Genomic DNA, 15,158 nt, shown 5'->3' on the forward strand with positions numbered 1-15,158 from the left:
CACCAGAACACCCTCGGCTGCATTTCAGTGACCGACATTGTGGTTGTGTCATCGGTTGTGTTTTGGACAGTCGGGTGAAGAGAGGGATGGAGCTCTCAACACATTACCAGCAGGTGGTGAGTCGGCTCAGTTGGCGGAGGAGGATGCCGGTTAGAATTGGCAGGCCCAAACTCATTATGAGGTTCTGCTCTGAACGTCTAGCAAAGTACCCTGTCAGAAGGACTCCCACTTCCGGGAGAGCTTTGACCATGTTTCAATTGAGGCAGCAGACATTGAGTCTTAAGTGGGCCAAATTCAATGCCTCCATTGTCAGCGTCGTAGCTCATCGAAGTGGCCTTAAGATTGGTACCTGTCATTGCAGTAATCCAAGAACCCGTTGGTGCGACGTCTGTAATGCGGCCTCTGCATCGGTCCGTTGTGGTGAAGAAGTGGCTGAGCCAAAAGACAAAGCTCTCAATTTACCGGTTGATCTACGTACGTTGCTACCCTCACCTATGGTCATGAGCTTTGGGTTGTGACCGAAAGGATCGCTGGTACAAGCGGCTAACATGAGTTTCCCCCTTAGGGTGGCTGGGCTCTCAGAGACAAGGTGAGAAGCACGGTCATCCGGGAGACACATGGAGTAGAGCCGCTGCTCCCCTGCATCGAGATGATCCAGATGAGGTGGCTGAGGCATCTGGTCAGGATGCCTCCCGGACGCCTTCCTGGGGAGGTGTTTAGGACACGTCTGACCAGTAGGATGCCTCGGGGAAGACCCAGGACACGGAGAAACTATGTTTCTCAACTGGCCTGGGAACGCCTCAGGAGGGAGGATCTGGATGAAGTAGCTGAGGAGAGGGAAGTCTGGCCTTCTTGTCTTGCTCCGCCGCTGCTGGGCCAACAGTGTGCTGCAAAAGACGGCAAACAGGCGGCAGCAGAGCAGGAACACAGCATGACATTTTCACGCATAAAAATGACTAACTAAAATACAAATGTAAGGCATTCATAAGACGCATTCAAAGATGTTGTGAATAATATGTATTATTCTACACTTGTCAGTAGGTGTCAGTAATGATACATTGATGAGATCGAGGAAGCCACCAAAGTAGTACTGCACCGACAGGCCAGAGTACAGGATCCCAGAATACAGAGAGGAGACAGTCCGTGTCCAAGAAATTTATTAACAACAAGAGACTCTAGACAGAGCAAAATACAAAAGTACAACAAAAACCACGATAGCAGAGGAAAACACAACACGCTGCAGGACTAGGCCGGCGGAAAAAAACTAACACAAAAATCACAGCTAACACAGAGATGGAAAAAACTAGACAATAAAACAAAAGGAGACGCTGCTGAAAACCAAGCAGGTGTTGAGTAGCCACAGAGGTACACGTACTCATGGCAATAACAAGATGGACCAGAAAGTAGGGTAAGGTAACAACACGAGGCAAGGAATAGCACGAGTCAGGCATGAAGCAGGGAACAATCTGGCAATGAGCTAACACAAAGGCACAGCTAAAGTAGTCCGCGGTTATTTGGCTGCAGGTGTGACCAGGTGACTCCTCCCAGGGCATGATAGGTGTGCTGCAACACAGAGCAGACAGGCAGCAGCAGAGCAGCACCACAGAACATGACATGCTGTACATTATCTTTAAAATTAGTGATCAAAATTAAATCAAATCACATAAAAATACACATATCTTGAACTTGTCAGTATCTCTGTTTTACAGTGCACTCACCAGCAAGATTAGGTACACCTGCACAATTTAATGATGTCCAATACTAGTGCTGATCAATTCAGCCAAAATTCTGTTTGACTCTACTGTGGTCCCTCACTGCAAAATGCCTTCTCCCATCACTCTGTGACGAGGCCACAGCAAGAACAGGAAGTGCACTGCATGAGACCGCTCTCATGATGCGACTTTATATGACTGACAAGATACGCTGGCGCCAGCTCACATATGGACCAAACATTCAAGTTCTTGTAGCCCAGTGGGAAAAGCTTGGCTTCAATGCAGTCCCAGATGGCACCACTGGGGATCAGTGTGCTGTTTGTGGTATCTTTGGGGAATGGTGGAAGTGCAAAGAAGTGAGGGTTGGACGAGAGCCGGGTGAAAGCCAGAGCTGTCTGAATATTGCACTTCTGATAGACGGTATTTTGTATTTTTCAAGGATACTCAGACAAGCCACAGTATTTTATGAGAATGAGGGCGACCGTCCAAATTCTAATTTCAGAACAAATAACCCACTTGATAGGTTTTGTGTCCGGTGTTCGATGACCGTTTTTCCGGCGACGTCTTGTTACAATCTCATCCAGCGGAGGTTCCAATGGGAAATGTTGAAAACGACAGAAATACACTGCCTGGGAATGTGAGGATGCTGAAAATAACACGCATCAACAGTCAATGCAGACATCTGTGAATGACATTATGTTGTCCAGCGTGAAGCACGATTCATATGTAAAGCTTTGAGTAATATAACACAAAGTATTTATTATACTGTAATGTCACACAGCAGTGAAAAAACAAAGTAACGTCAAAAGCAGACACGTGCCAATAAATTGCAGCCACCTTCGTGTGCTGCTTTTGAATTTGGGTGCCCTTATTTTTGTTTTCAAGTGAGAAGTACAGTGAGTCCTTACATATTCACGGTTCAGCATTCGGGTCCCCTCAAATTCACAGATTATTGGTCAAAAAATGATTCTTTTAGTTTTTGATCGTGAGCTACTAGTCGATTTTTGGGACTTTGCCGGTCGATCGCGAGAACATTTTGAAAAAAGTGTATTATCATATCAGTGCCCTCACCTCGCGGAGAGCGACCGACAGGCACGCATTTTGTCCACAGGCAGCAGCAGGTTTGCTCCTGAAGCCGACGCCGCAACCCCAACCCGGGCCAAGACCCACAAAAGTGGGGGTGAGGAGCGTGGCTCATTTGTCATTGCGTCACTGCAGAAACAAAATAAAATAAAAAAAAAAACAGCAAAAAATGATGAAAATACAGTTTAAGGCTGGCTTATGTCTTTAGGCATTTAGTTTGTTAGCTTCCTTCGTCGTGAGCAAAGCAATGCTAGGCAGGGTTCTGGGGATGAATCTAATCTAATAATGACAACAGTCACTTCTATAGCGAATGTTGATCCGAAATCGGAGGAGAATATCAATGTCGAGCTAATAGGAGGGATTTGAGGGGGGAGGAGTGAGACAGCGTAGGATACGCCTCGCTCGATGCAGCAACATAATAACCCTCAATTACTCATGTTTATTTGGTAGTGCACGGGTCTACTGTTTGCTCTAATGGGTTGGCAATAGGGTCTTTTTTAAGGCTATTTAATTTCTTTGTCTTCAAAAAGTCGTAGTTACCGGTTTCAAATTCATATTGTTATAAAATAGATGATAGATAGAATAGCCAGGCTTTTACAAGGCACTGGTCTTCTCCTTCTTCTCCTCCCTTGGAAGTTGAACTCTTTTGGAGCATTTGAACCCGACTGAAGTTGCCATGGTGATCCACAATGTCGGGTTAGAAGTAAACCAGCTTAGTAACACTGGAAGACCTCAGTGAAGTCCCAAGATAGCTGACTGGCTTCCCTTCATAACCCCACTAAGTGTCATTGCAGGGTATCAATAAAGCGACGACAGGTATTCAAAACACAGGAAATGTCAGGTCACGCCGTGTGCACTAAAAGACAAAACATTGGTCTGGAAGAAGAAGCTGCCGTCGTACGAGACGGTGATGTACGTGTGTGTTTGGCTGCTCTCCTCTTCCAAACAAATCAGTGAAAGCGGCTGCGTGTACACGTGGGTGCCCTGGCTCCCATCAAGTGCCATCTGAAGCATTTTACAGCAAACACTTTCACAAGGTCAATACTCACACAGTGACGCAACTGCAGAGGCGTTGCAAAAACATCCATTTCAAACTCCAACAATTAATTTTTCTGCGTTTTGTTTAATTAATTCACGTAGGACCAAAGTCAACAAACACTACTTCACTGCAGATGCCTTTTTTTCCCTTAAGGCTGTTGTTTTTCTCTATTATGTAACTACATTATCTTACTCTTGTGCTGTGAGGCATGTACAGTACTTGTCATACACGTCAACGCAAATGTGTCATTGTGAAAACTCAAGTGAATCTAGAAATCAGTGAATATATTTTACGTGTAAAATGGTTCCTGTATTGACAGCAATCAAAGGAACGCAACTACAGGGGACCCTTGGTTAGCAACATGAATCCATTCCAGAATGTCTGACTCGATCCAAAATGGTCTTTTTCCTTAAAAAATAATGCAAATCCAATTAATCCGTTCCACAAAGGCAAGAATCTTAAGCACAAAGCCCATTTTTTTTAATAGCTTTTATAGCTTTATAATGATAGTTTTACATGCAGAAAACACTTACACGGTATAGTCATCCCTCGCAATATTGCGGTTCGATTACTAGTCCCTCTCTATATTGTGTTTTTTTCAGATTGATTAATAAATTATTGCTGTTTCATGGTAGACTGTTGTCAAAACATATTGAAATACAAGTGATATGGAGTATTGTGGTCACTGGGGGGCAGTAATGACACAAAACACTGAGAACTTACATGACACGTCATACTTTAACACTGCATGAAGTCAGCCATGGCGTGTCCGACATGATAGAGTGAAAAAAGATTCTCCACCCATTCCGTGTCGAAGTGGTAAGTCTTGGGCATCTTAAGTTTAGAAAAAAAAAAAATGGAAGGCTAACTGGTTAGCGCTCTAACTTGCTAGCTTATTAGCTAGCTAGCGAGTCCCTGTGGCATAAGAGTTGAGCAATGTGTTGTAAACTAAGAATAATAGGAGTGTAAAGGTGACTATATGGGTGTTATTTCACATCTACAGGGCTCTAATAATATTAAAAACATATTTAGAAAGTCTTAAACAGGTTTTCTATGCTGTAACTCTGAAAGTTTTCAATTTATTAACATTGAATCCAATATGGTGGAAATTCACTCACTTGGGTCTGAAAGCAATTAACCGCGATAAACGAGGGATGACTGTATAAGCCATTAGGATCAGAACTGGTCACTAGGTGTCGGTAGTTGTTCGGTGAAAACACCACCGAAGCACCACACTTGAACAACCGGCTTTTATTGCAGGTTTAAATTATGTCACAACAGGTACAATAATCAAATAATCAGAATAAATAAGAATAATAACACAGGTTACTGTTGTGGCCATAGCGGACGACAAGCTAAAAGTCAACTCTGAACCCCTGATGTCACTTCCTGTCCGCCACGGATTCTTCTCCCCACCAAGTCTAAACTGTTTTAAATGATATATTATATATTATTTGCTTTGAGTATATCTACTTTGTTGAATACGCTTGTATGCTTCACTGCTCTCCATTTTGTTGCATTTCGGTGGTGTCAGTTTCGAGTTCAGTCTGTACAGTACAGATAAAGAAATAGATATTATCAGTTTCTCAAGAGTTTTCAAATCAGGGGGCCGCGAAAACATTTCTGTCCACTGAGAACCACTGAAATAAATCAACGTTAAGCATTTTCGATGAAAACCGAATCATAGGAAAATCAGGGTGTATGATTACATATTTTGAAAAACAAAAGTTATTTAAATGCCAGTGCTTGTTTGCTTGTCCCATCACTTCTACTGGACCGTATTACTGCAATTTACCAGACTTCGTGGATTATTTCAGGCTTTTTTCGCACCATTCTGATTATTTAGTAAGAAGGGTTGGGGTTGGGATCTGTATCTACAGTAAATCTTGCCCTTGTTTGTTCTGTGTCTGGTCCCCAAATACCCAAATATAGCCCTCCTTTTTCCCCTTCTGATTCCAATATGCAGCTGTAATTACATTAACTATAATCATGTTCCCACAAGATATTTGTGTGACGTTGCCATTGATTAGGTTAGCATCTCCAGCGTGGGTGTGCATCTGATGACAGATTAACATACTGTCGCAGATTCGGCACCAGGAGCTCTGCAAATAATACGACGTCATAGCAGCAGGGCAGTATTTAAATCACAGATGTCTCAGAGTAGCCAGAAGGTCTTGGTTGTGTGGAACCAGGGGCCTCATCTATAAAACTGCACGTGGATTCAATCCCAAAATACTGTGTACCCACAAACCTCAGAATCTATGGACTTAAGAGAATGTTCAGGTCCATAAAACCATGCAAAGCACACCTGTACGCAGTCTTCCCGTTATAAATCGGCAAGACAAGAACAGCTTTGGCCACGCTCAAGAATATCTGGACAAGTGTCGATGGCCTGTGCCCCACCTGGGACAATGGACCTAAGTAAGAGGGGTTGCATTTTCATTTTAATTAGCAGATATTCTTGAAAACCTGTTAATTATATGTCGTTATTATAGAGCATTTATTTTTTTTGGGATGCACAATACTTTTTTTTCAAGCTGATACGGTGACTTCCTGCTTTTCAAGGCCGATACTGATAAAGTTTTATATCCATTATTTTTTAATTTATTTGTGACTGTAGTTGGTGCACGCATGGAGGTAAGAACGACTCAAGCAATGTTGGATTGGCTTAACTGCCAACTGTACTTGTGGACTTATCCAATATCATGACATCGATAGGGGAGGGTACGAAAGGCTGTTTGCAGCATGTCACAGAAGAGGAGCGCTTGATTTTCTCACGCTAACCCACCTACGGCAAAGCACGGGTAGTTTTGCCTCAATTTTTAATAGATCGGTCCTGCATTTTTTTTTTCTCGCAAGAACTAACCAGTAAGATGAAAATTGTTCTGTTTATTGTAATCTAAGAAAAATCAGTTTACGACATACCTCTGTCACATCCTTTGTGTACCGTCATCCCTCGCTACATCACGGTTCGAACGTCGCTCCATTGCGGTTTTTCAAAAATTAATTCATAAAGGATCGGTGTTTTGGGGTTGATTATGGCCTATTTTTAGTCATATGTCATATGCAGTATTCTGGTCATTAGGTTACACTGATGTTGCATAGATTACCTTAACACTCTGCATGGGTCAGCCCTGGCATGACCGACATGACATAGCGAAAAAAAGTTTTCCTCCCATCCTGGAAGTGGTATGTTTTTGGCTTCTTATTTTGTCCTTCTTCCCCATTTCATGTGCAACACTTTCTTAAGTTTGGAACAAATAAATTGGAGGCTAACTAGTTAGTTTGGTAGCTCGCCATATGCTATGAATGGTGGCCGTCTCTCATGTCCGTGCAGTGATCCCGTAGCCTGCACATTAGTGTTGAGCAATGTGGGTGTAAACAACAAATAATAGGAGTGTAAAGGTTACTATAGGGGTGTTATTTCATGTCTACAGGGCTCTAATAATGGTAAAAAAAAAAAAAACCCTGCATATTTAGAAAGTCATAAACATGTTTTCGTTGCTCTAACTACGAAAATATTCGGTTTATTATTATTGAATCCTGCTTCGCGGAAGTTCGCTTAACACGGTCGTGCGTGGGACCACTTAACCGCGATAAGCGAGGGACGACTGTCCCTCGTAAGAAACCGAAACACCAGTTCTGATTATGCCTGACACGCCAAAAAGAGACTTTATTAAAGGTTTTCTTCCTGATCATGTAGTACAATTCAATCATTGACTTTTTAAAAAATATTCCTTATGCTGACTTCCATTTTCCAAGAGCTTTTGGCACAAAGTACAAAGTCAGATCCTTTTAGAGAGGAGTGGGTGTGTTTGTGTGTGTTGTGCTGACAGGAAGGTTACAGCTCAATGAACCTTTAGAGGAAAGAGAGCATTCAAAAATATCAATGAGGAAACAGTTCACATTGCACACTCCACCACACTGGGAGATCATACATCAATACAAAGCTGAGGTGCATGATACAGAAGATGTGCTTTCGGCATTGGCAACAGTTAGCAGAGATGTGCACCGGTTAACTTAATCCAACACTTAATTCCTTTTGTTGTTGTGCTTTCTTCTATGCTCTTTTCATCATTCTTCTAACAATTTAAACTATAGTTCTAAGTCAGTCGCATACCATAAAAAATATGTGTAATTTGGACTTTCCAAATAGTGCAAACAAGCGAAAAAGTAGGGGTTAATTTGCCTTTCTCCAGTGCTTTTGAAAGCCGTACTTAGAAACGTTAGCGTGACTGCTGGTGCGTTTTGCTTTAATTTTTGGAGATAACATCATCGTCTTCCAAAGCTACCTCACCTGGCTCCTTTTTTGCATGTCAAGTAAATGGTCCAGTGGTCCTCGAACACGCCATGCGTGACGCAGATTGAGACTTATGTGTATGAATTTCTCGGACGCTGCACAGACAAAAGTGTGTTTTCCATTCTTGCTTTCACCTCGTCCTTGTTCACAAATGTTAATGCTGTGTCTAAATGCACAGAAGTGAGCTTTAATAATGTCAGCTCTGTGCATTTTTGCTTGGTGCATAATTTTATGCTACATGTGCTCATATGTCCATTTGGCTCAGTAATAAGCCTCGTATTGAATTAATTTCCTAATTGATTTCTTTACGTTATGTGTCTTTGTTTTCAGAATTATTATTGATAATTATTACGTTTATGTAGAACATTAGTTGCATTGTACTGATTATTTCCATGTTATTGCAGACCAAAGCACAGCAAAAGAGCACAAAGATCACAGTTCACCGCATCATACCACAGCTCGTCACCACTTGTTATAAATAAATTCACCAAACAGAAGACAAGCCTGCCAGGAGATATCTTACCCCTCTAAAACCCTCTCCGTTTGAAATGAGTAGCCTATGTGTGTAGTTAAAAAATAAGACACATGATTTTTTAAAATATGTCATAATATACAATATATTTAATAACATATAAAAATGTTTCATCGTGTGGTTTATGCTTTTTTAAGTGTGCAGGAGTAGGGGGTACATGACTTCCAGTCAGATGTCTGAAGGGGAAAGTTTGGAAACCACTGATTTGGGAAAATAATCCACTGCAAATTGAGGGCTCAAATACAGAACGACTGTGCCAAATTAGACAACACATTTTAAATTGGTAGTGGTTGTAGAACACTGGTGGTAATAACATAACTTTGCCTTCTTACAAACACTGCCTATTTTGCCTATGTACGTAGATATGTCACGTAGATGTACATTAACATGAACAGACAGACAGATTTCACTGAGAAAGTTGCGTCCTGTTATTTTCCAGTGTTGCGGTTTACTGTGCACATGGTTTCAGTTCATATAAATAGCTGTTTGATATTTATTGTTGTCACTACAACCACATCCACCATTCACAGCAAGGGTTTGAAGTCCAGGAAAGAAGGCCAGTCCATATTCGCCTCAAAGAAATGATTTCATTTGGAGTGTCATTGCGATGACAGCATCAAAGTGATGCTCCAGCACCACGGAGGATGGGGAAACCGGTCCAAAGAATCCCACCTTCCTTTTCTCGACTACACAATGCCTTCGCTGCGCTTGCTCCTCCACACCACGAGGGCAGTCATGAGCAGGGTGACCAGGATGGGCATCACGATGAAAGGCCCTAAGATGCGGTTGGGGGGGTCCCTCAGCAGCCGCCCTGACAGCGAGCAATTGTAGAAGTATTGCTTGTGCACTCGGATGAAGAACTCATCCACCAGCCGGTTGGGCCAGAAGCACTCCATCTTTAGCGCCACCAGGTACGTGCAGTTTGTCAGCTCTCCGTAGAGTCTGTATTGGTGACAGGGAAACGTGGTAAGAAAAGATGGTAGACGATAGGACACACTAATGCCACACAAGTACTGTAATGCAACAATATTGACCGATGAGTTTCATTTGCAAGTATGCATTTACGTCCACATTATTTACCCTCAGGGCATTGCCGTAGCCAGGAAATAACTACTGCTACGCCTCTCGCCCGACGTCAGCTGGGATAGGCTCCAGCATACCCGCAACACTAGTGAGGATAAGAGGCATAGAAAATGGATGGATGGATTTTGCGGTGTTCGAAATCGCCATGTGAATCTCTCACTAGCATGTATCCAATGGTTTCCAATGTAAATCAGCATCAGGCTAAATGCATTTTGTTTAAGTTAAGAATGTCACACAGGAATGATTTACAGTAAATCGTAATTGACATGCCTTATTTCTATATGTTCAGTTGCATAGTGCTTGAAAGTGAAGGTTCTAAAATGGAACTCAGCTGCAGTCTTTATTTAGAAATTGTTATGTATATGCTGAGCTAACAAGTACAGATCAAACGTTTGCGCCCCGCTATTCGAGACGCACTGATTTAACCTAACGTGCATGTTTTTGGACTATGGGAGGAAACTGGCATACCCCAAAAAAACACCCAAGCAGGAGAACATGCAAACTCTCCACAGATAGGTCCAAGCTGAGATTCAAACCCAGAACTCCCCTTTGACTTCCACATGATGAATACATGCTCACATTGCTCCACCATATCTGCACATGTCACCACTGTGTTTGTACTCTTCCCAGTATGACGCTCAATCTTACACAACCTTTGACTCGTGCTTTGCTGATTCTTTGCACCTATTCAACCCATACTGGTTGGGTGAGGCCACGAGGAGAATGTGTTTGAGGCAGAAGGAACATTTATAATGCATGTGTTGTCAGTGGATGTATTTAGAGGAGAGAGGGATGGCAGGTAGAGGAAAAGGTGCAGTGTGAGAAATTCACAAGGTTTCAATGTATGGTAGACGGGCAATTTCAGTTATTTTGCCCATCCCCTTACTCTAATGTGCTCTCTCACTCTCTCTTGCGTTCTCGCTCTCATAACGATCACCACTGCAATTATAGCCGTCAAGACCGTGACATTGGGACTGTATGTCACCCGTGTAGAGACAAATGGTTGATACAGCTCCAAATATAGACAGCTACATTCTCACTAAGAAAATCAATTAGTCATGAATGCAGATGGTTGTGCTGTTGATGATGTCATGATGTCTGCAATGTGCCCGGTGCACAGAGAGGATGTTGAAAAGTCTAAACTCTCCATGACCAGAGACCACATATTTATTCAGTTGCAGTATAAACACACAGCAGGTGGTGTGAAGTACAGGTAATGCTAATAAAACTCCAGTTGAAGAAGTTGTACCATTATTTAGACTTGTTCTCAACTGGTGGGCCGTGTTTGGGTCGAGGACAGGGGTGGACTGGGAAAAAACCGTCCAGCCATAGGATGGAACCAGAACCTTCTGCCTCGAAAGGGAGCAGCGTGTACCCATTACACAAATAGTACACTAATACTCCCAATGGCCAGTCCGCCCCTGACCCAGAGAACCCCTGATTTTGACAATTAAAAGGGTATATGAAATTACTGTGTTAAATGGTTCCAGACCTGTGAATTTCCGCAAAGTAGGATTCCTTATTTATAAATCCAATATTTTCATAGTTAGAGGATAGACAACCTGTTAAGACCTTCTAAATACATTTTTATCAGAGCCCTCTAAACATGAAATAACTCCCCTACACTCGAATTACCCAATATAGTAGACGTTTAATAAGAGTAAATAAGCCATTTAAGACATAAATAAGACTCATACTCGTGTTCATCCATCCATCCATCCATCCATCTTCTTCTGCATATCCAAGAACGGGTCGCGGGGGCAGCAGCTTAACCAGGAAAACCCAGACTTCCCTCTCCCCGCCTACTTTGTCTAGTTCCTCCCGGTGAATCCTGAGGCATTCCCAGGCCAGTTGAGAGACATAGTCTCTCCAACGTGTCCCGGGTCTTCCCCAAGGCCTCCTACCGGACTGACGTGCCCAGAACACCTCCCCAGGGAGGCCTCCGGGAGGCGCCCTGACCAGATAACTGAGCCACCTCATCTGGCTCCTCTCAAAGCAGAGGAGCAGCAGTTCTACTCCAGGTTTTTCTCCCAAATGACAATGCTTCTCACCTTATCTCTACGGGAGAGTCCAGCCACCCTTTGGAAGAAACTCACTTCGGCTGCTTGTGCTCGGTCACTTCGGTCACTTTTTTTTTTGTCCTTTCGGTCACGACCCAAAGCTAATGACCATAGGTGAGGGTAGGAACGGAGATCGACTGGTAAATTGAGAGCTTTGCCTTTCAGCTCAGCTCCCTTTTCACCACAACGGACTGATACAGATGCTGCACCAACCCTGCACTCCACCCTTTTCGGGTGGAAAACCATGGACTCGGACTTGGAGGTATTTAAAATCTATGCTACTAAAAATACATTATTTTTCCTCAAAATATTACAAATTTATTCTTGTGAAATTTCGACTTATTTTTTCGATAGAGTGCAACTTTTTTCTCTTCATATTTTGACTTTATTCTCATCCAATTAAAACAGTTCTTCCATTTCTGTTGTTGTTTTTTACCCCAACTATTTCAACTTTCTTCTTTTAAATTTTCTTCTCGGAATTCTGACTTTATTCTCATAATATTTGGACCTTATTCTCGTAAGATTATAACTTTCTCCGCAACATAATTTTCCAAAAATTACAACTTTATTCGTTGTTTGTTTCTCATAACATCACAAGTAAAAAAAACAAAAAACGTCTTTCTTTAATATTTCAACTTCATGCTACTGAAATGACATTATTTTCCTGTTATTCTCGTAAAATTACGACTTTTTCTCGTAAGATTACAACTTATTTCGCTTAATATTTTGACTTTAGTCTTGTAAAATGATTGCTGATTTTTTTTTCATTTTTGCTGTTGTTATTTTTTTCGTTTTCTTTTTAACTCATTCAATCTCAGCCATTTTTCAACAGCCAACCCCCTTCAGTGCCAGCCATTTTAGAAGATTTTGACTGATCTTTCAAGGCACACAAAATATTGTGTTTTATGACTATATAAACATGTAACCTACCCAAAGAAAGATTCGACTCCCATCTTTCAACAGAAAAAGAAATGCTTTGTGTGCGTGTGTGTAAGGTACATAAAAAAGGATACAATAAGTTAACATGGCTAAAAACAGTTTAAAATGCATAAATATGCTTAAAGTAGTTAAAAGTGGTAATAATTCATAAAGATGTTGGATATGTAAAATTCAGTTGTTAAAAACAGACACCCCACTATTTTAAAAATATGTTTGTCTCTAAAATAATTCAAATCCCCATTGTTGGTGTTCAGGTGTAATACCGCAAGTCCACTAGGGGGTGCTGGTAGCGATAGTGGTATAGAGGAGGTATTAAAGCGACAGAGGAAGAATAAATCCTGCTGGTGAAGATACAACAACTCATTGTGGATTGTCTTCCTTATTCTATACCACAGGATTATAATTCCCACCCCTCTTCAGGCGGGAGGGGCAACATTTTGGGGGCTCGTCCGGGATGATTTCTGTGTCCTAGAGCGCAGTTAATCATCAATCCATTGAACCTGTCATCAGTACCTGGACAGACGCACCATCACCGTGATCCAAGATGTCAGCACTACGCGAGTTGCAGCGAGGCATTCAGAAGAAACTGCACCAGCTGATCAGCTCTTCAAACACCGACGTGCTCCACAAGTTGACGGCTTCCATCGAGGGAGAGGCGAGGGAGGACGCGCCAGGTGACGACGCAACCGAGGTAGAACTTTATGACTTCATTGTGGACTTTGTGAGAAGTGACCAGTTGGCAAGTCTAGAGGACCAAGGTATGTCACGGCTCCTGCTCTTCAACGACCTCCTTACGGAGCTTCAGCAGCCAACAGCCAGTGTGGAGGAGCAAGAGCTACAGGCGGAGGCTGTATTAGCAACAGGATCACCAGTTGTGCATGTTAGGGTGGATAAACAGCCATCCCTAAGTAGCCAGGCTTCTGATATTGTCAAGCTATCAGATGTAGCAGCTTTCTTACCAAGAAGGGAATTCAAAATTCACAGCGGACAAATATCTGATTCAGACTCTGATGTTAGTTATGGTGCCCTATGCAAACAGATCGATGAGGGGTTAGCCGAGAACTTTACTGAAAATGAGATCATCCGTGCTGTGTTAAGAATCATCAGACCAGGCACATTTAAAGATATGCTGTTGACAAAATATGACTTAACGGTAACTGAGCTGAAGCGGTTTCTCAGAACACATTTGAAAGACAAAAGTAATTCCGAGTTATTTCAGGAACTCAGTAATGCAAGACAACTTGACCGTGAAAGCCCACAACAATTTATGTACCGGTTGATGGGACTTAAGCAGCGTGTACTGTTTTCCGCACAGCACAACAGCTCAGGTTTTCAGTATGACGGAAGGCTAGTCCAAGGTGCATTTCTTCACTCTCTGTACCAAGGAATAAGCGAAAAATATACATATGTCAGGAGAGACTTAAAAGCGCTCATGAGTGACAACGAGGTGACTGATGACTATATCCTAGAGGTGATCACTAAGTCAGTTCATGAAGAAGTTGAGAGACAGACACGAATAGGTCAGACAACAAATAAAACCAAAGTAGTCACTGTTAATGCCACACATCAAGGGGAAAGAGAACAAGTAGCCCAGCCTGTCGCTGAAGTCCAAGCCACTGTTCTCCAGACCCAAGCTGAAGTCCAAGCACAGCGTACAGCCATACATGAACTGACAGCCAATGTGTCTGCTTTGGCAAAGACTCTAGAAAAGGCATTCACACAAGCAACAAAAACTCCAGAACCAGTACCGACAATGTCAGTGAATGCCACGCCACCACTCAAATCAACAAAGCTGCGGAAATGTCAAGTATGCACAACACAAGGACTTGATATTTGCAACCACTGCTTTAGGTGTGGCAAGGAGGGACACCGAGCCGTTGGTTGCCTGCTCAGAAGGAATCCAGCGGGAAACGGGGAGGGGTCACCGGGGAGGGACCACCAGTGACCACATCCAAGCCAGTGTCCCATAGCAAAGCAGTAAGTCACAAAGAAATGATTACAGCTGCACACCAATCACCTGCAAAGCAAAGAAAAAGACAAGGTAACCGAGTAGCACAACTGATTGGGAAAAGATGTATGCTTACTTGCTACCTGAATGGCGTAGAAACTGACATGTTGTTGGACAGTGGGGCCCAAGTAACCATACTAACCAAGTCATGGCTCCAAAGACATCTCCCTAACATTGAGATCCTGTCCCTGGAAGACCTTCTGCCAGATGATCCACTCAAAGTAACAGCAGCTAATGGGACAAATGTACCTTTTGAGGGGTGGGCTGAAATACTAGTTGAGATTAAGAGCCCCACACATGGTCAAGTTGCTATACAGGTACCTGTCCTCATTACTCAGGACTGCGTTAGTGGACTGCTGTTGGGATTTAATGTTATAGAAGAGATCATCTTAGAGAGTCTTG

The 15,158-nt window shown here is 42.6% G+C and overlaps 1 protein-coding gene across 1 annotated transcript in view; it reads right to left on the reverse strand.

Moving 5' to 3' along the window:
- Nucleotides 1-4,028: 4,028 nt before the first annotated feature.
- LOC129188080 (receptor activity-modifying protein 1-like) overlaps nt 4,029-15,158 on the reverse strand; it is a 65,138-nt gene continuing 54,008 nt past the window's right edge. The window contains exon 3 of the mRNA XM_054788090.1: nt 4,029-9,608. Coding sequence (XP_054644065.1) covers nt 9,353-9,608 — 256 coding nt within the window. The 3' untranslated portion in view covers nt 4,029-9,352. The remainder of the gene's footprint in view (nt 9,609-15,158) is intronic.

The sequence above is a fragment of the Dunckerocampus dactyliophorus genome, chromosome 9, assembly GCF_027744805.1.
Source record: "Dunckerocampus dactyliophorus isolate RoL2022-P2 chromosome 9, RoL_Ddac_1.1, whole genome shotgun sequence".
Lineage (NCBI taxonomy): Eukaryota > Metazoa > Chordata > Actinopteri > Syngnathiformes > Syngnathidae > Dunckerocampus > Dunckerocampus dactyliophorus.